General features: G+C 39.2%; 1 protein-coding gene across 1 annotated transcript in view; it reads right to left on the bottom strand.

Moving 5' to 3' along the window:
- Window positions 1–26,195, bottom strand: part of LOC109931745 (enoyl-CoA delta isomerase 2) — a 137,609-nt gene that overhangs the window by 11,523 nt on the left and 99,891 nt on the right. Inside the window, exons 3-4 of the mRNA XM_048609152.1 lie at window positions 23,481–23,579; window positions 14,300–14,488 (exon numbers count right to left, since the gene is read on the bottom strand). Of these exons, the coding sequence (XP_048465109.1) occupies window positions 14,300–14,488; window positions 23,481–23,579 (288 nt within the window). The remainder of the gene's footprint in view (window positions 1–14,299; window positions 14,489–23,480; window positions 23,580–26,195) is intronic.

Raw genomic sequence — 26,195 nt, 5'->3', positions numbered from 1 at the left:
TCAGCAGGATTTTGCTGCACAGATGGTCAACCTCTCATTGGAAGAACAATCAGGAGATATTGGGAAGACTGAATCCATTGCCGCCATTTGCCATCACACATTTTCATTGCAACCAATTCCATCCCTGTCCCTGACTACTGTGAGGTTGAACGAGATTGTTCATGATTATGGTGCCACATTGACCAAGATAAACTTATATCCACACCATCACTAAGACTACCTACTTCCACTTCTGAAAATTTTCAGACTTCAATCCTGCTTCAACTAGTCTGCGCTAAAACACTCATGCATGACTTTTTTTACCTCTATACTCGAATATTACAACATAGATCTGGCTGATTTCCCACATTCTATCTACCATAAATATGAGGTCATCCAAATGCTTTATTCCAAACCCCACCTTTAGTCCCTTCTCAAATTACATCAGTTCTTTCTGAGTAAAATAATAACTCGTATTCCATTTCAAATCTCTTCATGACCATGCCTCTCTCTGTCTCCCTAATCTACTCTGACTCCATCTTATTTTTACTGGAAGCAAAATACTGTGGATGCTGGCGATCTGGAATAAAAACAGAAAGTGCTGGAGAAACTCAGCGGGTCTGACAGAGAGAAACAGAGATAACCTTTCAAGTTCAATGACATGTTTGGAACTACTACAGTCCTTCAATTCTTGTCTTTTGGGCATCCTTAATTTTAAATGCTACATCACTGGTAGCCATGCCATCCTCTGCCAAGATACTAACTGTGACATTCCCTCCCTAAAACCTTCTGCTCAATCTATCTTACTTTCCTCCTTCACACACTCCCTAAAATATACCTCTTTGAACAAGATTTTAGACCATCTTCACTAACTTTTTTTTCATTTATCAGGCTTTTTTATAATACTTCTATAAACTTATTTGTGATATTTTGTTATGTTAAATAAAGGCTTAATATGAATACAAATTATTGTTGTTTGCTCCCATATCATTCAACAAAACAAAGGTAACAACACATTTCCTGGCACCAGGGCTGCCTCTGACACACCCACGAACAGAATGGGATCGGACAAAATCTGGCCGCATTCTTGTTTGAGAAAGGCAATGTCTGAACACTGGTTTTTAAAGATAAGAAAAAGACAGTTGTAGTGCTGATTGAAAATGGACTAATATACTACTCCATTGCACAATAAAGTCAGATTCTTATGGAACAGATAGAGGCTATTCAGCCTAGCATGCACGTCTTAGCTCTTTTGAAGGAGTTATCCAATTAGTTTCTCTCTCTCTATAGCCCTGTGAATTATTTGCTATTAGAAACCCACTACAAAAAGAAGCATGGATAAATGAGTAGTAAATTGGCAGAAAACAGACAGTATTCATAAATGGGCCTACATCTGATTGGCAGGGTGTGACCAGTGGAGATCTGTAGGGGTCTGTATTGGGACCTCAACTTTTCATAACTTCCAATAATGATTTAGATGATTGGAGCAAAGGTATGACACCTAAATTCGTAGACGACATCAAGGTAGGCAGGAATGATGTGAAGAAGACATAAAGAAGTTGCAGACAGTAATGGATAGATTGAGTGAGTGGGCGAAAATCTGTGAGATGGAGTATAATATAGGAAAATATTGGCAGGAAGAATAAACAAGCATCATACTATATAAACAGAGAATGACTGCAAAACTCTGAAATGCAGAGAGATTTAGGTGTTCTGGTACATGAGTCACAAAAAATTAGTCTTGAGGTACAACTTGTAATCAAGAAGGCTAATGGAATGCTATACATTATTGAGAGGAATTGAACATAAAAGCAAGGATGTTATGTTTCAGTTAGACAGGGCATTGCTAAACCACATCTTGAATACTCGTACGGGTTTTGTCTCCCTATTTAAGGGAGGATGTAAATGCTTTAATGGTATTTCACAGGACATTTACTATTATCTACTATTAACTCTCAATTCTCACTCCATACAGGAATGACACAAATTTTACTTACACTATCTTTTATTTAAATACCTGTAGAAACTCTTGCTATCTGGTAAACTTTCCTTGAATTGATTCCATGCAAGCTTATATGTTATTTTATTGAACAAAACAATTGTATTTGTCATATATGTAATGACATGTAACAAATCAGTGTTGACTGTCTTTAATTATCCCAAGCTAAAATGATTTAATTTCCCATTTATAGACATTTCGGCACATTATCTCCACTGATCAGCAGTGGAGACAGTCTGCTAAAGGAAATGCACCAAAGAGCAGTGGGGCGCTTTAAGACTACATCACGATTGAAAGAAAGTAATATTTGTTTTATCTAGTATAGACCAGATTGCACTACACTACTGCACTACAGTAGGTGGACAATACCACTATCAATCTGAATCAAATTATTTTATGAAAGAATATTAAATTTTAGGGCTTTGTTTAGATGTATCTCTCATGTTCTGCATCAAGGACTACTCCTATACGTAAGCCTTCCTTCCCTACAAACCAAAAGGTGGCCTGATATACACGAGCTGATAATCCAGGAAGTACAGGGGTTGAGCCAAAAATCCTGCACTTTATTCAGATTACTCTGTGGCACAAATCTTCACGCAATCTTCCAGCTTTTAGAAACTGGTACATAAATACTCCGCCAGATCACGGTTTAGTCCATAAATTACAGAATATAATTAGACAGTAGCTATGCATTGACCATAAATACAATAGCAATAAAAATAAAAACAGAATCCCCCTCATCCTCACGTACCACTCCGGATTCAACGCATCATCCCCCGCCACTTCCGCCACTGCAATCTGACCCCACTACCAAGGACATTTTTCCCTCCCCACCCTTATCTGCTTTCTGGAGGGACTGCTCTCTCCGTGACTCCTTTGTCTGTTCCACACTCCCCACTAGCCACACCACCCCTGGCAACTTTCCCTGTAACCGCTGGAAGTGCTACACCTGCCCCTACACCTCCCCCGTCACCCCCATCCCAGGCCCCAAGAAAACCTTCCACATTAAACAGATGTTCACCTGCACACCTGCTAATGTGGTATACTGTATCCGCTGTTCCCGATGTGGCCTCCTCTACATCGGGGAAACCAAGCGGAGGCTTGGAGACCACTTTGTGGAACACCTATGCTCGGTTCGCGACAAACGACTGTACCTCCCAGTCGCGAACCACTTCAACTCCCCCTCCTACTCCTTGGATGACATGTCCGTCCTGGGCCTCCTCCAGTGCCACAACGATGCCACCCGAAGGTTGCAGGAACAGCACCTCATTTTGCTTGGGAACCCTGCAGCCCAACGTATTAATGTGGACTTCACAAGCTTCAAAATCTCCCCACCCCCGACCTCATCCGAAAAACAGCCCACCTTGTCCCCACCCCCGATCTCATCCCAAAACCAGCCCAGCTCATCCCCGCCTCCTTGACCTGTCCTTCTTTTCTCCCACCTATCCGTTCCTCTCTCCTCAACAACACCCCCCACGCCCCAACCTCCTACCTACCGGCCTCATCCCCGCCTCCTTAACCTGTCCGTCTTCCCTTGACTGACCAACCCCCATCCTAACTCCCCACCTACACTCATCTTTAATGGCTCCATCCCCGCCTCCTTGACCTGTCCCTCTCCTCTCCACCTATCTGCTCCTTTATCCACCTTCCATCTACCTCCCCCTCTCTATTTATTTCAGAATCCCCTTCCTCTCCCCCACTTCTGAAGAAGGGTCCACACCCGAAACGTCAGCTTTCCTGCTCCTCTGATGCTGTTTGGCCTGCTGTGTTCATCCAGCTCTACACCTTGTTATCTCAGATTCTCCAGCATCGGCAGTTCCTATCTCTGAATCAAATTTATTTCATCAAAACATAAAATACTATAGAAATGGATCAGAGATTAGGGTTGTAGAGTTTACAGTAATTTTTCACCGAAAATCCTGTGTGATTGGTACCCCAGCACACAAGATTGGGAAATTTAAATATGAGGTAGACCTAAAAGCACTTGCAGTTTTGTGGCATTGGGATATTATGCTCACTTGAGATTCAGTTTACCTGAATCATTCCCTACCTAAAAAACTGGCCTCAACTGCAAGTCAAAATCACAAAATTGCATCTTTTTCTCAGGCATAGAAGAGGCCATAATTTGAAAAGCAAAGAGATCTTGGGCTGTACCAGAATATAAAGATAGAATTAAGTGAGATCTTGGAGGAATTTTAAAACCAGAATGAGAATGTTAAAACTGAAGTGTTGCTGAGTCCAGGGTAGTCAATGTGCACAAGGGTGATGGATGAATGGAATGCGGCGTGAGTTAGTATGCAGGCAATATCGTTTTAGATGAATTCAAGGTTATGCAGAGGGTAAGGCACGAGACCATATTGTATTTTGTGCAATCATGCGTAACTGGACAATGCAGTTAAAATTCTGATAGTACAAAGTCTTACTAGAATATTAGCAAACCTAACAACAGCTAACAATATTAATGTAGACAGTACTGGAGAAACTCAGCAGCTCTGGTAGCATCAGTGGAGGGAGAAACAGTTAATGTTTTGAGTCCAGTATAGCTCTTCTTCAGAAATGAAAGCACCGAACTACCTTTGTCTTTTGCTCTAGGCACTTACAATCTGTTTCACTTACTCCTCCTCTTCCTCTGTCAATGGCATAGAAACAGCCATTTTTCAGCTCTTTTCAGTTCCAAAGAAGAGTCATATTGGATTTGAAACATTAACTCTGTTTCTCTCTCTATTGATGCCATCAGGTCTGCTGAGTTTCTTCACACCTTCTGTTTTCAGTTTAATTTCCAGCATCTGTAGAATTTTTCTTTGAATTCAATATATCACAAGTACAACCAAATCTGGAAGGAAGTTAGACTGGAACTACAGTCTTTGAGGTCTGGCAGAGTCACATTTAAGCATTATTTCTGATTCCAGCTTAAAGAAAAAACGAACACTGGGCCTGAAAGAATGTCTACTTCCTGTATTAAGAAAATTGCCTTCAGGTGGTATTACACATGGATCAAAATCATTCTCGCATCACCTCATATCTTTGGTTTGCATACATTCTATTTCATTGAGGAAGCAGACAATCCTTATTCTCCTTTACTGTGCCCTTGTAGCAAGTCCAGGAACTATATGATTTAGAGAATCAAACTTCAACATATCACTTGCCAGTGATGTACTATAAGCATGTGCAACACAGATAATGTGACTCAACAGGTAATGTCAATGTCTATGCTACACAGGAACCTTCCCTAACTTATCCTCATTCAACCAGACTTCATTTAAGCCCATAAATATATATTCTTCTTTTCTTCATGTTCTTTCTTGCTTCACCCGAATGAATCAATTTCACTCTTTCACCCTTCAGTGCTGTCCAATCACAGAGGTGTTCTGGCTCAGAAGGAAACCAATGGCCCACTGTGTTTGCACCAATCTCTCAGCATGTTAACTACCTGTCAATCTCCTGCCTTTGCCATGTAACCTGCACATCATTTCTATTTAAATAATCATGCAATGTCCTCTTGACATTCAGTTGAAGCAACTGAAACTGCCTCAACCTCACTTCCAGGCAGTGAATTCTATATTCTAACTACTCACTGTGTGAAAAAAATTATTTCTCACCTCGTATTTGCTTCTTTTGCAAAACACTTAAATTGTGCCCTCTGATTTTCGATCCACTCACAAGAGAATTAGCTTCTCCTTATCCACTCTGCCCAGGGCACTCATGATTTTCAAATCTTATATCAAATCTCCTCTTAGCCTTCTTCTCTCCAAGGAAAACAAACCCAAATTCTCCAATCTTTCCTTATAACTGAAGTATTTCATTCCTGGATAGTAGGAACTGCAGATGCTGGACAATCCGAGACAACAAGGTGCAGGGCTGGATGAACACAGCAGGCCAAGCAGCATCATAGGAGCAGCTATTTCATTCCTGGAACCTTTCTTGTAAATCTCTCCAGTGTATTCACATTCTTCTGATAGTGTGGCACCCAACTGCATAATACTTTAGCTGAGGTCTAACTATTACCTTAGGTTCATCAAAACCACTCTGCTCTTGTACTCTATTCCCCTATTTATGAAGCTTAGAATTATTAAAACTTACTCCACCTTTCATGACTAATGTATGCATATACTCAGGTCTCTTTGCTTCTGCACAAAGTTTGGTTGGCTCTTGGGGTACAAACCTATCTACTCAAACACAAGTATGCATCCCTTGTCCATACCCATCTTTTTACTTTATGGCAATCAAGTTCTAAAACTTAAAGAAGCAGTAATTCCCAAATGCTTAATCTTGCACAATCTCTTCACCACACACTCTCTCCTGGGTACATATGTCAATGTGAACAAGTGGAATAATTTGCCCATTCCACACTAGGGAACCTAAACCCAATGAAGATAAATATATGCCTGACCTTCAATATGCAATCACCACACGTATTTCAACACAGTTATTCGGAAATGTTAAGATGCACATTCCGAAATTCCTTTAGGGATCTCAGAGATCCTGAGTACAGATCAAATGGTTACAACTTGCCAAAATTAATGGATAATCGAGCCTTTCAAAATTTCATAGGGCAACACAGCTGGTAGGTATTATCATCAGATCATGGCTTCTTTGAAAATCTATGTCATTTGTGCTAAATAATTGCTTCCTATTTCATTGCAGACATGCTCTTCCCAGCTCCCAACAGCTTCCACATGAATGCAAAAAAGGGAAAGCCCTTCAGTACCACAATCTCCCAAACCTAAATGGGAGGTTTGAGGTGGAGTTAAGACAGCAATTTCATATGATATGGTTTATTCTTTTGAGAAATGGCCAGCAAATTCCAGAATCTTTAATGAGCCCTTCAATTCTAATCTCCCCAGCATTTCGCTGCATGCCAAACAAAGAAAATAGGCTCTCAGAATTATGCCTCTGTAGGTTAAAATTCCATAGGTACTGCTCATCTGCCTCATGGCCATGATATTCCCATATCTGGGTTATGTTCACTATCATCTGTGGCTTTTTGATGGATAGTGGGAGAGCATAACACCTAAGCAAAAAATCTACCTCCAATGCATACAAAACAAGAGGAATTAATCTAGCCTCTGATAAATAATAGGAAAACTTTCTACTTCCATTCTAGAATAAAGATTAAATATTATGTGAAATTAAATTTGAATTAATTCATTTATCAGTGAACAATTTAAACCATACATCAGAAATGTCAGTTCAGTTTTCACCAATGAGGATTGCATGTTCAAGAAATTACCTGGTAAACTCAAATCTCTGGCTACTGTTATTTATAAACTTAACCCATTGAAAACATGTGTTTTCAAAGATAGATCACATGCTTTTCCCTTTATAAATGTATGTTAAGAAATAGTGTTGCAAAGATTGGATTCTAACCACATATTTCCCTTGTCAAACAGACACAAGGACATTAGGGATTTATTCTGTCCATTCTTTGAGCAAGCATCTTTAGAAATAAGTTTCTCATGTTACTGTTTGCACACAGAGGAACAAAAGAAAAATTCTTGTGAAATTTATATTGTTTAAGATGCATACTCAGGTTATCAATTCACCTTATTTGATTTTTAATATAAATTAAGAGGATTTCACATTCCCTGCCAGTGGGTTTGAAGGTCAGTTAGGAGGGGAGAGGAAGTGATCATGTAACATCCAGCAGATTGCTTTCCCACCTTACACTTGATCTCTCTCAGAATTTACAGGAGACTGGATAGAAATCCAGTGATCCATCTGCCCTTATGCTTAAAGATGGTGTTAAGTGACCATTATTTTAGCAAGAGGAGGCCCACACCTTCTGCACAGCCCAGCAGCTTTAGACAAGTGGGGCACATTTTCCTTATCTTTTTCCATCTGGCCTCCTGAACCTGGCCCTTGTGCTTCCCCAACCATTGTCACAATACCCAAACTTGGACCAGATATCAGTCTGGGCTCCTTAAAACTGGGACTGATTATAGTCCCAACATTGGCTGCTGGCCATCTGACTGAATCTTAAGGTGGGACTTCTTACGAAAGGAGGAAAGAAGACTCACCTTGAAGCAACTAATTCTTCCAGCATTAAATTTGTGCAAGGCAGCAGTCGGGAATGTTGGCAGGCTCCCCCATCTGACTTTTTAGCCAGTAAACACAGTGTCCTGTAAAATCCAGTTCAGGGAGTATATGGTTTCATATTATGCCTGACCAAAATATACAGCAATTATCTCTTCTACAAAAAAAACTCATAGAAGAGCAAATATGCTATTATTTTATCATGCGACTGGTGAGTTTCTTTCTCTTTAGTAATATTTCAAAATCAATAAGCAAGAGAGAGAAAGCTATCAATGAGAAATCAGGTTTTAAACAAAGTAAGAATCCGATACGAATCCGCTATGAAATCCCTCAAAGTATTTTTCAGTGTGTTGAATTGGTATCCTGATGTATCAGTAATCCTGGATTTAAAAATAAGATTTCTAAAATGAATCCACTAGACTAATCTTTCTAAAGCTACCACAAATCTTATCTCTAAGTGCAATTCTGCTGTTTCCTAATTACTCCTTTTCCTTTTATGAAGTTCCTTTAGAGACATTGCTTATTAAATCCAAATTATTTCCACACTTGCAAGTGGTGCACGGATTCCTTTTTACTAGGCTCCCTCCCAACAACACTCCTCCCTGGTGCCTTGAACCTGCATCTTCCCTGGTAACATCCCCCACCAATGATTCAAAACAATTTGCTGCATTAAAACAATAGTATCTGCTTATTTTCCCTCATGGTTATTCTTGCTAACTTTCATAAATCTATTCTCTTGTTTCTTCATCTAGACAACGTTCTGTCTCTTCACTCAATCATTTCACAACTCGATGTTTTCCTCATAGATGTCCTGAATAACTGACACTTTATCCTAAGACTTATCCCCTCATGGACCAACCTCAGTGATGAGCCCCTCAGAATCTTGAATGTTTAAATGAGAATTAGATCACATTTGATTCCTCTTAACACCACAGAGTATACGTGCAATTTACTTAGTCTCTCTTCTTACGTCGAACTTCTCATCTCAGGGACCAACTTAACTAACCTTTGCCATTCTATCTCCAAAGCAAGTCCATCAAAGAAGTAAATCCTCATGAAATCCCGAGACCAAAACTACACATAATACTCCAGGTGCGGTCTCAAAAAATTCTTGTACAATTGGAGCAAGTCTTCTTTAGTCTGTACTCTAATCCCTTTGCCAATATGCATTTGCTTTTCCATTTGATTACTGTAACTGCATGATAACGTTATGCTCATTGCACAAGTACATCAAAATATTTCTGAATATCAACATTCACAAGTTCCATTCTTTGAAAAAGTACTCTGTGGCAGTGGCCACTGCTTGGACTATATTCAGCCTTCAATGGTAATCAATAATATGCAAAGATAAGTGGGGTTAGGGACATTGCCAGCAACTGGCTGACAAGACCCACAAAGCAGGTTAGAGGGCTGGGTAGATAAGACCTATGGGGAAACCCTGAGATGTGAAGACCTCAGATGTTGGCAGAGTGGGATGCTCCAAGCAGAGCTCCTCTTTTCCGCCTGTTCTTTTTAAACTTTTTACACTTACTCAGAGAGGAATGGAGGAGGCAACTCCCAAACTGGAGGCTGTCGCAGGTTGGCGAGTCCTGGACTGGAGGCCGTCGCAGGGAGGCGAGGCCTCGAGTTCTGAAGCATGGCATGGTCTGTAGACTTGGCCTGGTGCTGTCTGGAGGCTAGGTGCTGGCATGGACTGGGGTGAAAGGATTGTAAATCAAGTACATTTTTTTTCCTTTTTATTCTTATGCTTTTATTTATTATTCTTTTAATTTTGTACTAAATACTTAAGGACCCTTACCTTGGTATCTTGTGCCTAAGATGACACCATAAGCAGCGACATTGCAAACTTTTCACTGCACTCATTTGAATGCATGTGACAATAAAGCTAATTCAATTTTTGGGAATGTGCCTCCAATGGACAGAGCAGCCCAAGCAACGAAAACTGTCAGGCTGCATACTTACCCAAGATGGGGAGAGGCCAACACTAAAGTCCCAAAATGTCTAAAAACCATTCATTGATCATTTAAGGGCCTCAACTGACCTGCAGGTTTGTGGGCCTCCTCACGTTTCTCAAATATATCGATGGCATGAGGCCCTGGGAACTGCAACTGTTGCATGCCGCCCAATTTTACATAATTCTTTCCCTAACTCAACCTACCTAGGGCCATAAAGTACTGTCCATTATTTCCCCTTAGTAAAGTCAAGTTATTGTTTTTCTCTGTTCAGTTTAAGTGCATTGTTAAGACTACCTCAATAATAGGTTCCAGCATTTCCCTGAAGATAGAAGCAAAATACTGCAAATACTTCAACTTTAAAATAAAAAAAAAGTGCTGTAAAAACTCAGCAGATCTGGCAACATCTGTGGAAAGAAAACATAGTTAACATTTTGAGTCCACTACGAGTCTATTTCATAAGGTACCTGTTCTGATTTTCATGTTGCATTTTCTCAACATCTGGCTTGTTTGGCATTCTTGGTAAGATAGGAAGCTGGATAGTAATGAGTTGAGTTAGGCCATTATTAATGTGTTAAACAAGCATAAATTGGCAACTCACCATGATCTAGCAAGAAACTTGCCACACTGCTTGTCAAAAGCATGAAAATAGGGAATGAGATGCTCCTAGCATCAAGATTGGCCTCACCAGACACTGCCACCAATCTCGCCTTGGCAGTCATGTTGCTCAGACTCCTATTAGATTCCATCTATTTGTGTTTTCAATTATGAAGGCAAACACAAAATATCAGTTTCACTTCCCCACAATAATTTCTTCTACTTCTGCCTCTAAGGGATCAACTTTTATTTAACATACACTCCTCTTTCGTGTATATTACTCTTCTTTCATATATATTTGTAAAAGCTTTTCCAATCTGTTTTATATTCTTGGCTACTCTCATTCTATTTTTCCTTATTGCTCACCCTTTCCTGGTTTCTAAAACAATTCTGATTCTCAGATTTCATGTTGTTCTTTGCAAAATTAATGACCTGTTCATTTATTCCTATACTATCTTTGACTTTATTCATAAAGCATGGATCATTCTTTTCTGCAAAGGTTCAGTTTTTAACAGAATATGTTTGACGTGAACATTCTAAATCATTTCTTTATAGATCCCCCAATGATTATTAACCATTATAACTTTTTAGTTAATTCATCCAACCAACTGTTAACAGTTCTAACCTCATAAACAAAACCAATTACGTGGATTAGTTCAAGATTCATGTTTGGGACTAAATTGTTACTTTTAAATTCAATATGGAATGCAAATGGGTTAGGATTATATTTCCCAGATAAACTTTCAATATTTAACTATGAGATTACTCATTTGACCTATCTTACTGCATAATACTAGACATAAAGTAGCTTTATCCCTAGTTAGTTCCATGGGAAACTATCGCACAGGGGTTCTACAAATTGATCTTCCATATCTTCCTTGCCAACTTAATTTGTCTAGCCCATTTGAGAATTAAAGACCCTCATAAACATTACATTGTTTTTACTAAATATTTTTAATTACTTACTACTGAATTGTCTTGTCCAACACTATAACAACTATTCAGGATTAGTGGGGGCTCTCACTACCTTATAAGTTATTAGTGTGGGATAAATCCTAATCATATTGATTCTAATTCATGATCTTGTGAACCAAGGTACTTTCTCACTGCTGTCCTTAAGCCATCCTTTTCCATATTCTGTTTCCTTAAAATATATTAAAGCTGTAATATTCATTTCCTGATTTCTGTCACTGTATAATCATATTCCTGTGATGGGGCTACGATTTAAATCATTTCTCTATATGTGCCACTTGTTCATCTAAATTCAAATGCTTTGCACATTCAAATAAGGAGTCTTTTGTTTTCCCACCATCCTTTGAAGTGACTTTATTCAGTGAAGCACTATCACTGTTAATCTCTCTATCCTTTGCAATCCCACTCTGCTGCTGTTTTTTGACCAAATATACACAGTGCTCTTTGCCTTATGTTTTGTCTTTAGATTGCTACATCACCTGACCCTTTTTAGAGCGCTATCCATAGCCCTAGTTGTATAATGTGCTTGGACATTGTTCTTAGCTTCTTTGAACCATGTGATCAATTCTCCAAGCTGCATCATGAAGGCATAGCAATGAAGTAAATGAAAATGAAAGTAAATGAAAACTCTCCAATGGTTGGCACCCTACCTCACACACAGAAATTATCTGTGGTAGTAGTCTAGGTCTAACCATCTTTAGATGGATGACAGCAGCTCCAAAACACATGACACCACCCTGGACAAAGTAGCTTGTTTGATCAGCAGCCCAACCATCATCTTAAACATTTACTCTTTCACTACTGGAATACTGTGGCAGCAGTAAGTACCACCTGTAAGATTCAGTATAGCAACTCACCAAGACGACTTTGAAAGGACGTTCAAAATCTGCAACTTCTACTAACTAGATGAAAAAGGATGGCAAAATATATAGGAACATCAAGCTGCTCACCATCCTTATTTGAAACAATATTGTTGTTCATTCATTGTTGTTGTCAAAAGTTTGGAACAGCATGGAAGTGCAGCAACAGTGCAGTGGTTAAAGATAACAGCTCACAGCTACCTTCACGACAATTAGGGATAGGATTTTCAGAAGTAGATTAGCTGAGGTAGGGCAGAGATAAGGAGATGGAGAGGATATGGGGTTGTACATGAAGAGAAGTTTGGTTCAGCCTCAAATAGTTCAACGGAGGGCATGCCAGGAGCAACACCAAGCATACTTAAAAATGAAGTATCAACCTTGTCAAGCTATCAAACTCCACATGATGTCAAGAAATGGATGGAGGCATTGCAAAGGCTGTGGATCCTGACAACATTCTGGAAATAGTTCTGAAGATTTTGCTCCAGAACTTACTGTTCCCCTAACCAAACTCGTCCAGTCCAGTTACAACACTGGCATCTACGCGATGAAGTGAAAAATTGCCTAGCAATGTCCTGTGCACTAAAAACAGGACAAATCCAACCCAGCCAATTACCACCCCAACAGTCTGCATGCAATCAGTAAAGTAATAGAAGGTATCATCAACAGTAGTATCAAGCAGCACTCCATCAGCAATAACCTGCTCAGTGACCCCCATTTTGGATTCCAACAGGGCAACTCAGTTCCTGAGATAGTAGGAACTGCAGATGCTGGAGAATCTGAGATAACAAGGTGTAGAGCTGGATGAACACAGCAGGCCAAGCAGCATCAGAGGAGCAGGAAAGCTGATGTTTCGGGCCTGAAGGGTCTAGGCCTTCAAACATTGGTTCAAACATGGACAAAAGTGCTGAATTCCAGAGGTGAGGTGAAAGTGACTGCTTTTGATATCAAGGCCACATTTGACCGAGCATGGCGTCAAGGAGCCCTAGCAAAACTGGAATCAATGAGTATCAGGGGGCACTAGTTGGAGTCATTCCTGCCACATAGGAAGATAGTTGTGGCAGTTCAAAATCAGTCATCTCGGCTTCAGAACATCTCTGCAGGTGTTTCTTAATATAGTGTCCTAGGCCTAACCATCTTCAGTTGCTTCATCAATGACCTTCTCTCCATTATAAGGTCAGAAGTGTGAATTGTTGCAATTGATTGCACAATATTCAGCACAATTTGCAACTCCTTGGATACTGAAACAGTCCATGTCCGAATGCAAAAGATCTGAACAATATCTATGCCATCACCTCTCCCTAATGTGACAAATTAAAGGCAGTGGAGAATTTGAAAACGGTAGTGGTGAAAGAGTTCTGGGTGTCAGCAGCCTAAGTATAGAATCTGATATTGCATGATATTGCCAAAGGGCAGAAAGTGGATAGGAAATAGGTAAGGCTGAGGATAGATCTCTGGAGAATATCAGAGATAACTGTGCAGGAAAGGGAAAAGAAGTATTGAAGATGGTATTGTGGGTAAGACCGGTTGAATAGGAATGGAATCTGACAAGGGCAGTCCCACCCAATTGACCAACAAAGGACAGGCTTTGGGGGATGGTTTAGTCAAGGGTGTTTGAGAGTGCAGTTAGGTAGAGATAGATGCGGAGGTATAGTTTAGAACAGTCACCATCATATAGTGTGTAATTTCTGATTTTGTTAAGATCAAGTTCTGTGGCAGGATCCAAAATTTAATTGGAATACAAACATGGAATTCTGCTAACAGTTAAATATATTGAAACTTCTAATATAAATTTCATTAATATTTACTGACTTTGTGCAATACCAGATATTAATGAATGTAAGAATGGGTGAAAACAGTGATATAACATTTAGTTAATACATTGTTATTCACTAAATTATTAATCTTACCAGTACTGAAATAGCATTTTTTTTAGCTGGTCTGTTTAGAAGAATAGTGGTGATGTTGTTTTCACTTGTGACATTTATTGTCTGGAATGATGACTTTACATCTCTTGTGGTGGTTGCTTCACTTTGGTTGGGGATTTCTGCGGAAACCAATGTTTCTATGAGGTCAACATATTTTTGTCGAGCTTCCTCCTACAAATTTCAAAAACAAAAATTAGTCAGTATTTGTCCAGAATATTATTTTCACAGAACACAGTAGTCGTTGCATCTGCACCAGCTCTCCAAATGAGTGTTATGAATTAGGCTGTTCTCCTATCTTTTCCCAATATCCTTGCACCTAGGTTTTGTTCAAATAATCATCCAATGCCCTCTTGAATACCTGAATTTAACCTGCCTCCACCACGTTTCCAAGAAATGCATCCGAGACCCAAACTATTTGTGTATTTTTTCATCACGCATTTGCTGCTTTTGCAAATTACTTTAATTCTGTGCCTCCTTGTTCTTGATCCCTTTATGAGTGGGAACAGTTTCTCCCTGTCTACTCTGTCTGGCTCCCTTGTGATTTTGAAAATTTCTAACAGATCTCCCCTTAGCCTTCTTCTCTTCAAGATGAACAGTCCCAAACTCTCCAAACTATCCTCAAAAAATAATGTTTCTCATCCCTGGAACCACTCTTGTAAATCTCTTCCACATTCTCCAATGTGTTCACAACCTTCCTATCATGAGGCACCCTCAACTGTATACAATACTCCAACTAAGGCCTGACAAGTGTCTTACACAAATTCTGAATCAGCTACTCTTGAACGCTATGCCCCTATTACAGGATACTGTATGCTTGATTAACTGCCCTGTCCAACTGTCTGCCATGTTCAATGATCAATGCACATAAAAATCCAGGCTCCTCTGCCCCTGCACCTCCTTTCAATTGTGCCCCTTGTGGTATACTGTCTGTCGATATTCTTCCTACTAAAATCCATCACCTTACACTCCTCTACATTGAACCTCATTTCCACCTTTCCATCCACAACATCAACTTGTCAATGACTTTTCTGAAGTTCTGTACTGTCCCCCTGATAGTTTATAATGCTTCCAAGATTTTTTTTATCATCTGCAAACTTTGAAATTGTCTCTTTGCACACCAAGACTGAGGACATTAATATATAATCGGAAAAATAAGGGTCCCAATATTTGATCTAGAACAATTATTTCTAGTTCCACATTACTGATGAGATATGTAATGAAGTATTGGAGTTGGAAAGAAATCACAAAATAAGAGTCATGTACAAGAAGGTAAAGTCTCTGACAGATAGAAAGAAAGGGATATCAATATATGAAAGTCAAAGATGGTAAAATATTGTTTGAAAGAGATGTATATTGACATATACAATGATCCAAATCAAGGGACTCCTCAAGATATAGCAGGAACCAATGGACCAACCATTATGATACCAGATGTAAAGAATGCTTTGAAATTGTTGCGTTTTGGAAATGCCTCAGCCATAGATGAATGAAGGCAGTGGTGTAGTGGTAAAGGCACTGGATTAGTAATCCAGAACCAAGGCAAAAGTTTTGGGGACATGGGTTTAATTCCCACTGTGGTAGATAGTGAAATCAGAATTTAATTTAAAAAAATCTCAAATAGAGAGCTGACCTAATGGTGGCCATGTGACCATGGTGGCTATCGATTGTCAGAAAAATCCAACCAGTTCAGAGATGGCCTGGAAGGAAATCATGTGACTTCAGACCACAAGGCAATGTGTTCGACACTTAACTGCCCTCTGGATAATTAAACACTAAACAAAAGGTGGCACTAAATGCTGGTCTAGCCAGTGACACCCATATGAAAAGTAACAACCAAATATCTAAAAGCCCTTGGAGAAACAGAATTTGAAGAAACTGAAATTTGTGATCAAATATATATCAAAGGATACTTTCTAAGTGACAAGAGGCATTAATTGTATGTTTGTTGCCTATGAAACCTAAAGCAATAGAATAGAATAGCAATCATTTAGAACCAAAAGCTTAATGAGTCATCTCATTAAAATTATCTTGAATATCATAATAGAAAGAAATAATCACACACTTGAAGCAGAAATTGGTGAAACACAGCCTGGATTTAGAGCTGGAGTTGGACATTTAACCAACGAACAATGTTTAATACATATCTAGAAGTAAATACAAAGAGTCACACCGCAGTGAACCATATGTTTGCATATGCTTCCTAGATTTGGAAAGGCATTTGGATGTGGTTATCACCAAAAGCTAATAGATGTGTTGCTGAAATACAACATTAACAGTGAAGATGAGACTTATACAGTCCTAATTGGAACAAAATAGCAAGCATTAACCTAGAAGAGGGACAATCAAATACATTTCAGTTGAAGAGAGGAGTACAATAAGGCTGTGCATGTCAACAAATTTATGCAATCTTTGCAAAGAACAGATGAGCAGAGAATTAGATGTATTTCTAGGGATAAAAATGGGAGGAAATAGCATTACAAACTTGCAGTTCACTGACGGCAAAGTATTACTTGCAGATTCAGAACAGGCTCTACAAAATATTATGGGTCAAGTTAGGATAAAGATTATGAAGAACAAAATGACTAAAACAATGACAGTTGGAAGGACATTAAAGACATTAAAATAAACTAGCCTGAAGATTAGAATGGATGATATCACACTGGAACAAGTGGAAAAGTTTCACTATTTAGGACAAATTAGAACAGAAGATCGTAGATGTGATGTCAAAGCTGAGAGTCAAGATAAATGTTTTACTTTTCTATTTGGCAAACTGTAAATAGTGGGGCGCTACAGGATTTGAACTTTGGGCGCTAACTACTTACAGTCTAGATTAAGCACTTGGATGCTGGGATAGAATGTATTGTAGCCAGAATTTGCAGATGATACTAACTAAAATAGGTGGGAAAGTAAGTTGCAATGAAAACATAAGAAATTTACAAGTGAATATGGATAAGTTAGGTGAATGGACCAAAATTTCGTCGAAGAGTTTAACGTGGATAAGTGTTAGAAGAATAAAAAAGCAAATTATTACCTAAATGGAGAGAAACTGAAAAATTCTTTGGTATAGAGGAATCTGAGTGTCCTCACGCATGAATCAGACAAAGCTGGAATGCAGGTGCAGCAGGTAATAAGGAAGGCAAGTGCAATTTTGGCATTTATTGCTAAAGGAAAGGAGTATAAAGGTACAGAAGTGTTGTTGCAACTGTACAAGGCATTGTTGAGACTGCATCTGGAGTACTATGTACAGTATCGGTCCCCTCACTTGAGAAAGGCATTAAGGCAGTTCAGAGGAGATTGACAAGACTAATATGTTTCCAGTGACGAAAAATTTGTCTTATGAAGAGAGATTGAGTAGTTTAGGTCTATACTCGTTAACATTTAGGAGAATGAGAGGAGACCTAATTGAAGTATATATGATGCTGAAGGGGATTGACAAAATAGATGTAGAGCGAATGTTTTCCCTTGTTGGATGATCTAGAATGAGAGGTCATAGATTATGGCTAAGGAGTGGCAGATTTCAAACAGAGATAAGAAGGAATTATTTCTCTTAAAGGATTGCGAATTTGTTGAATTCACTACCCCAGATTCTGGTGGATACTGGGGCACTGAATAAATTTAAGGAGGAAATAGATTTTTAATTAGAAATGGGTTAAAGGGTTATAGGGAATGGCAGCAAGTGGAGTTAAGGTCAGCCATGATTGTATCAAATGGCAGAGCAGGCACTAGGGGCTGAATTGCCTACTCCTGCTTCTAGTTCTGAGAAGTTAAAATCATAGGAATAGCCAGAAGTAGTTTTATCAACATTAAAAATTTGTTAACGCCAAGAAAACTCAATCCTGTAACAAGGAAAAAAAGCCTTGCAAGATGCTACATTCAATCCATTTTCCTGAATGTTGGAATCATAGATTCATTCCAACAGAGAAGCTGTTCAGCCCAGAGTTCATGCTGGCTGCCTACAGCATTCCAATCAGCCCTATTCCCCTGCTCTGTTCCTGTACCCTTGCTAGATTATTTCCCTCCTATTTCAAGATTCTTTCATTTTGAATTCATTGATGGTCTCCATTCCACTCCTCTTGTAGGCAATGAGTTCTATGTCATCACCACTTGCTGCACATAAAGTACTTTGACACTTCCCCCTCTGTATACCACGTACATAATCTTCAGTCTGTGTTCCCCTAGTTCCTTAGCTAAACCTGCTGTCATGCTTGAAAAGCACAATGAAAGATCCAAACTTGTTTCTCTTTAAAAGTATATTTTCTTGCTTATTTTATTTTTAAATGGACATTTTGCTGGACTGACAACACTACTGCTGTTGATCACATGATGCCAGCTGACAACAATTTCTATAAAGTTCTGATCACAAGTTGCCAGAGGACAAAAGGTTTCATCATTCTCCTGCTTCATTGTCAAAACATTTCAGTCAATCAAGCCAAAACAAAGGAACCACAGATGAAATGTCAATACCAGCCACTTCTGAACAAGGGAGCTCTAACCAAATAACTCACATCTGAGGTGTCACAATTGAACCCACAGTTACCTGCTAAAAAATACACAGTTTTTGACCAGATGCAAAGATGTTTGCTGACTTAAGTGGCACAACCAGAAGCTCCAATCATGGACTGAAAATTGTTAATTTTTGACCTGTAGGAACCTAGACATTAAAGATCTGTGGGAGAAATTTGGGGTTATTGAAATATAGACCATTTGACAAATGAACAGGCATGTGAAATTGCAAGAGCAAAGATAACTCTCCAAAAAGTGATATCCAGAAAATAAAGTGTAGTATTTCATCCATTTGATGAAAATTGAAAAACTGAAACAGTCTCTTGCAGAAGGCAAAGTGGAGTGCAGCAAAAAGAGGGACTGACCTAGTCATAGTTGAATGATAGAGACCACAAATCATTGCAGGTCAGCTACAATCAATGTGTGAGGGTGGCTTAAGACAGAAAAGGGTTACATGCTATGACAGCAGATCCCTTGGCAGGGGTAGCCGTAAGCAGCAGAGTGTTCAGATTGTGTACAAATTTTTAACAATGAAGACATGGATTTCAAAAGCGTCAAAACAATATATTCCCATATAAATGTTATATACTGTAGCTGTCAAGTTGATTAAATCAACCAGAAATATGAATCAATATTTCTGGGCAGGAATCTCTGCAGAAACCGATTCCTTTTATATGAAAAATAAATTCTAACTTCTAGTTAATAGCTGAATGATGATACAAGATTCCATGTTATAAGAGTTTTAGTGTAACAAACAGGCTAAAGGCACTATTTACAATTGTAGGAAACTTGTACTTTACTATGGAACAGAATTTACCACTTTTACTTTTAATACAACTGAAGAAGTCAACTTCACAGATAGACTTTGCACTGGTTTAAGGTGATTCTTAATTCCCAGCATTTTTAAAAAATACATTTACATGTTGTGGCCAGGCCCGCATTTATTGCTCATCACTAACTGCCCAGAGGGCAGTTAAGACTCAACCACATTGCTGTGGGTCTGGAGTCATACGCAGGCAACACTGGGTAAGGACGGCAGTTATCTTCCCTAAACAACATTAATGAATCGGATAAGTTTTTTTGACAATTGACCGTGGTTTCATGGGTCAGCATTAGATCCTTTATTCCAGATTCCAGATTCTACAGCCAAACTACCATGTTGTGATTTGAACCCAGGTTCCCAGAATATTATATGGGTCTCTGGGTTAACAGTCTAGTGAAAATACCATCACTAGCCATCACCTCCCCTTACTTTCAATCCTTTTCTTTCAATGCCTGTTAGCTTTTAATCTTAGAACTATCCTTCACAGTGAGGGATTTTTTTCTTGCGATTCTGTATCAAGCACAAGCTAGGCAGATCTTCAACCTCATTTCAAATTCTCCCAAAATTCAATTATCTTTTTAATCCTACCTATATAACTGTGCAGTGAACCATGGAGATTTTTGACCTCTAGTTGATCCTTCTCTCTTGGATCCTGGCAGTGTCTGTGTCTGACAGTTGCAAGAATATCTTGGAAACCTTTCAAAGCCTATTTCAATGGCAACATGAGTCACACGGTTCTTGCTTACAACCTAACATTCTCAACACCTTCTTGGGTCTTAGTAAAGATGACTGATAATCTTCAAAGTACAGGTGCTGCTGCCATTCACTCCAATTGTGAACCTTCTCAACAAAATAACTCAGGCCTCCCTTTAATCTTAAGCAGCCATATCACCATGGCCTGGTGTCAGGCAGACTTCAGAATAGGTCTTAATTTTGCCCTAAGTTAAAGGAAAAGTTCTGAAATATAACAATCTTTTAAATCTTATATTTGTTATGGCAATAAAAAAAACTATTGTCCTGCTCCTCATTCTATGCTGATTTTTCCAGCAGGTAAGGGCAGCCATTGTTCAGAGATTCATTCACTGCTAATTCCATAACAAATTTTCCAACGTCACTATTACCATGTCTTTTCTATGATGGAACAATGTAGCCATATTTGGCTAGTTACTAAGAAACTGAATTAAGCCTGGGGGTGGGGGGTGGAGAGAGGGAGAGAGAGAAAGATATATATAGTGCAGTTTAGCAGACTCCAAAACTCTCAAGGCAGAAGAAAAGTAGGAAACAACTGGAGGGACCACTCTCTCCGTGACTCCTTTGTCCGCTCCACACTCCCCTCCAGCCCCACCACACCTGGCACTTTTCCCTGCAACCGCAGGAAGTGCTACACCTGCCCCCATATCTCCTCCCTCACCCCCATCCCAGGCCCCAAGAAGACTTTCCACATCAAGCAGATGTTCACCTGCACATCTACCAATGTGGTATACTGCATCCGCTGTAGCTGGTGTGGCTTCCTCTACATCGGGGAAACCAAGCAGAGGCTCGGGGATCGCTTTGCAGAACACCTACGCTCGGTTCGCAATAAACAACTGCTCCTCCCAGTCGCGAACCACTTCAACTCCCCCTCTCATTCCTCAGACGACATGTCCATCCTGGGCCTCCTGCAGTGCTACAACGATGCCACCCGAAGGTTGCAGGAACAGCAACTCATATTCCGCTTGGGAACCCTGCAGCCCAATGGTACCAATGTGGATGTCACAAGCTTCAAAATCTCCCCTCCCCCTACCGCATCCCAAAACCAGTCCAGCTCGTCCCCGCCTCCCTAACCTGTTCTTCCTCCCACCTGTCCCCTCCTCCCACCTCAAGCCGCACCCCCATCTCCTACCGACTAACCTCATCCCGCCCCCTTGACCTGTCCGTCCTCCCTGGACTGACCTATCCACTCCCTAACTCCCCACCTACACTCACCTTTACTGGCTCCATCCCCGCCTCTTCGGCCTGTTTGTTTCCTCTCCACCTATCCTCTCCTCTATCCATCTTCTATCCGCCTCCCACTCTCTCCCTATTTATTTCAGAACCCCCTTCCCCTCCCCCTTTTCTGATGAAGGGTCTGGGCCCGAACCATCAGCCTTTCTGCTCCTATGATGCTGCTTGGCCTGCTGTGTTCATCCAGCCCTGCACCTTGTTGTCTCGGATTCTCCAGCATCTGCAGTTCCTACTATCTTCTAACAAAATAGAAAAGCTCAGCAGGTCTGGCAGCATCTGTGAAGAAACTTAACATTTCGTGTCCAGTGACCCTTCCACAGAAGAAAAGTAGGCCTGAGTGATTTAGAAGTTAGGAAGAGAAAAACTGCAGAAACGGAGGTCTTTGAGGTGTCAGAGAGGAAGGCATCCTACAAAGCTATTGAATCAATATATTTAAGGAAAACATGCTAAAGAGTAAGTGAGTTGTATTAGCAGTTTGTTTAGAGGGTCTTAGGAATAGAGTTAACTAAAGAAGATAGCCTTGAGTGAATGCAGAGAATTTCTGGAAAGAAATCAAATACAGTCAAAGTCACTGAGCTAAAGTGGAAACAAGGTAACCCTTCACTGAGATTTGATTATCTGTAAGGTTGTGGATGATGGTAGAAGTGTTTAATCCTTACTTTTGCTACTTGTAATCAGAGCAATTCAAATCATTCTTATATAGTGTTTAATAGTTAGTATTTTTCCCCCTGTGTGTAATAAACATCTGTGTATAATAAACTTTAAATGTTCTTTTGTTACACAGGCAGCCTCTTGTGAATATGCTTATTGATTGACCACCACAGTAAACAAATTACAAACATACACCTTATATCATACGAACCAGCTCTCACTCTGGGATCTGACTTGTCTTGTGTTACTATCAGCTACCATAATAGCACAGTCAGGTGTTTTGATCCTATGACCCATCCCAATATCTTATTGGTACTGAGAGATGGAAGAAGGGTTAGTAAATAAGATGTTGTTCAGATTATTCATTCTAAATGAATTGCAGAACACTTTTTAAACAATCCTTAATACAATTTAAACTAGTGGCTTGAGAAAATAAATACTTTTGATTAGGTTTACCAAGCAATTTTACGATTTCTTTAGAATATAATTTAAAATAAAACAATGTGAATCAATTACAATTCATGAAATACTTCTCACCTTCTTGCAAGAGCAGGAAATACAACATTACCCTTTAATCCCTTTCCATCATCCAGAGACTCAAAACATTCCTTCCAGGTCAAACAGCAACGCTGTTGTATTTTTAATTTAGCATATTATAGTCACTGTTCATGAAGTAGTCTCCCCTTACACTGGGGAGGCAAAACAGAGATTGCTTGGAAAACACCTGCACTCAGTTTGAAAAACATAACCATGAACTTCTTGTCACTTGTGATTTTATCTCACTTTCCCAATTTCATGCTAGCCTCTCTGTCCTCAGCCTGTTCCAATGAAGCTCAGGTATAGGTATTTTTAATCAATCTGTTCAGGGATATTATGACACATCTCTAGAGTAGGTGGGTCCTGAACCCTTTAAGGAACAGCACCTCATGTTTTATTTAGGAATTTCATGGTTTTCTGAATTCAACATTTTATTCAACAACTTCAGATTACAAAATCTGCTCCTTTTTTGACCAATAGCTGTTGGCAATGTTTCAGCTTCTTATATATACTTCTCTCGACAAACATTTTGTTTTACTTGTCCTATTAGTATTTTATTGCTATGATCCCTTTGTTTATAATTAAATCTTTCTTGCTTTCCATGCTATCCCAGATCTTCCCTTTTGTTCTTTCTTCTTCATATGACAGAAATGAAGCACTTGTTACCTTGGGTGTTTTGCCAAGTGAATTCCAAGCATCCCATTTTGCTTTGTTGACAAAGTCCAACATACTGGGTTTTGGTGAATCGCAAGGACCTTGAGTAGCCTTTTAGATTAAAACAAACAAAATATTTATCTTTAGATATTTCAACCAATAAACACAGAGTAACGCTCCTTCTGCACTGCCCCGTCAAACACACCCAGTACAAGGACATCACGATGTTAGATACAGCGTAAAGCTCCTCTACACTGTCCCCATCAAACACTCCCAGGGCAGAGACACCATAGGGTTAGATACAGACATACACTGAAATAAACTGAAAAGCATTGCCCAAATTTTAAAATTCTTCATTCGTAACCAGAGGCATAAATTGGCAATGAAAACAAAGATGAAATGAGGATTTAAAATCTGGAACACAATGTCTGAAAAGGTTAGAGGAGGTAGATTTAAGTAGTCCCTTTCAACTTAAAAATGGCTGTTGGCTGGAAGAAAGGAACGGGGTAATGGATTGAATTGGACAACTTTTTCAAAAGAGCTAGTACGCTCAAGATAAGCCAAATAGCTGCTTTCTGTGCTATACGATTTTTTAAACTGAAAATATCTTTTATTATACATTATTCGTGTAAACTTGCAACATTTTTCATGAGGAATGTATTAGGTAAAAATAGCAAATAATCATATGAAAATTCTTTCACGATATATATCATGATGTCACTAAGTGATCTTTCCTGTCCACATATTACATAGAAAAGGAAAGTTATGCCTATAGAACGTCAGTTCATCTCGGCTATGAGGTTCCCAAGAGTGAAAAGCAACTCACCTCACTTGCCCTCCTGCAAGGACCTGAGGGGTGTACAAAAGATGCCTTCAATTTGAAAAATGAAGATGACCTTACAATTAAAGTTATCTTCACCCTTCTAGCTATCCTTTTCATAGATAATTAACTGCTGCTTTGCTATGTAGTTACCGTTACAATGTGGGAAATACATAGTAAGAACACCTCAAAAACTTCAATGAAAGGAATAACATCAGTCTTTTTTTAATGCAAGACAGCATTTTGATATTGATAAGGAGGCATGGAATTTCCCATTACCAGCTAGAGTACTGATTCCCCCCAATGGTTCATGGAAGTCATTTTCCTGGAGGGTGGATCAGGAGCAAAACAGTTACCTGTCTGCAAGCAATGGGTAGCTTGGTAACTGAACTCAAGGACAGTTAAGACCATTGATCAGAGGTTTTCCAGCTTCCCGAAGAAGGGTAATACCCAAAACGTTGACTTCTCCTTTCCTCCAGACGCTGCCTGGCTTGCTGTGTTCTTCCAGCCCCCTGTTTGTCTATCTCTTCGAGCTGATTGTCTCTTTCAAATGCTTGAGCAAACTTATTGTTCCCTTTAGCAAATCTCTCTAATGTTTTGCTTTCTATAAAATATTGATTTTTCTAAAATAGATGAGAAAAATAAAAACAGAAAATCAAAACCATCTTGCTATTTACATTGATTATAATTGGCGTACAGTTACATATATGCATTGCATCCTTCATGAGCTTTTGGTGTCTTCCACCATTAAATTCTATTGCTGTCCTTTGCCACATATTTGCAAGGTTAAGTCTTCTATTTTCTCTTCTAGTTATCAAATCACCTTATCAAGTAGCTAAAGCCACCATACATCTAAGAAAGAATTCCTTTTGTTCATTCTTCAATTATGGTTGTCATTAGAAGGTCAACATTTATTGAGAATCTGAAATTGTCTTGAAAACAGTCTTGAACTACTGCAATATGTAGCAGGAATTAGGTAGCTAGATAATTTACTGGGAATTTTGTTTAAAGACAAAAATTGTCGTATAAGGGTGTTGCTGGTTTGGCCAACATTTATTACCCATTTCTATTAGCCCTGAAGAAGCATATAAACAGAGAAAATAAGAGCAAGATTAGGATCGTTGAATCCTAATGTTCCGCCATTCAACATGACCAGGGCTGATCCTCTAACTCAACACAATATTTCTGCTTTCTCGCTATACCCCTTGATACCTTTATCCTCTAGAGATCTTTTCCTTTCTTAGAGTTGACCCTCACAGCTTTCTGTGGTAGAGAATTCCACAGGTTCATCAATCTCAGTGAAGAAATTCTTCTTAATCTCAGTCTGAAATGGCCTACTGCATCTCCCAAGACTGTGACCCTTTGTTTTGGACCCCCCCAGCCATGGAAAATATCATATTTGCATGCAGTCTGTCCGTCCCTATCAGAATTTTATGCATTTCAACAGGATTCCCATTCGTACTTCTAAACTCCAATGAATATAGGCCCAATTGACCTAATCAAACAAAATAACCTGTCATCCCAGGGATCTGACTGGTGAACCATTGGCATACTCCCGCTTTTTATTCTATAACAGATAAATGTATTTTAACAGAATTCAAGTCCTCACTTTTAAGTGAAAGCTTTATTCCAGATGGTCACATTACATGAAACTCACACACACTGATTATTAGCTCCCCAAATTTATTCAACAAATTCAAACCCAATCAATTCTTGATTAATATATCGATCACCTGTTCCCTCATTCCATTAGGTCTCGGGCATTTGTTCAGACTATTAGATAGGAATACCTCTATGGCAAGTATATCTTTTCATTGATAAGAAGATAAAAAATGCACACAATACTCCAGATGTGGTCTCACCAAGGACCTGTACAGCTACATTTTCTAGTCTGGAGCCATGAATAG

This window comes from Rhincodon typus, chromosome 2, assembly GCF_021869965.1.
Source record: "Rhincodon typus isolate 14 chromosome 2, sRhiTyp1.1, whole genome shotgun sequence".
Lineage (NCBI taxonomy): Eukaryota > Metazoa > Chordata > Chondrichthyes > Orectolobiformes > Rhincodontidae > Rhincodon > Rhincodon typus.
Note: the sequence above shows the minus strand (reverse complement) of the source record. Positions and strands in the feature narration are given on the sequence as shown.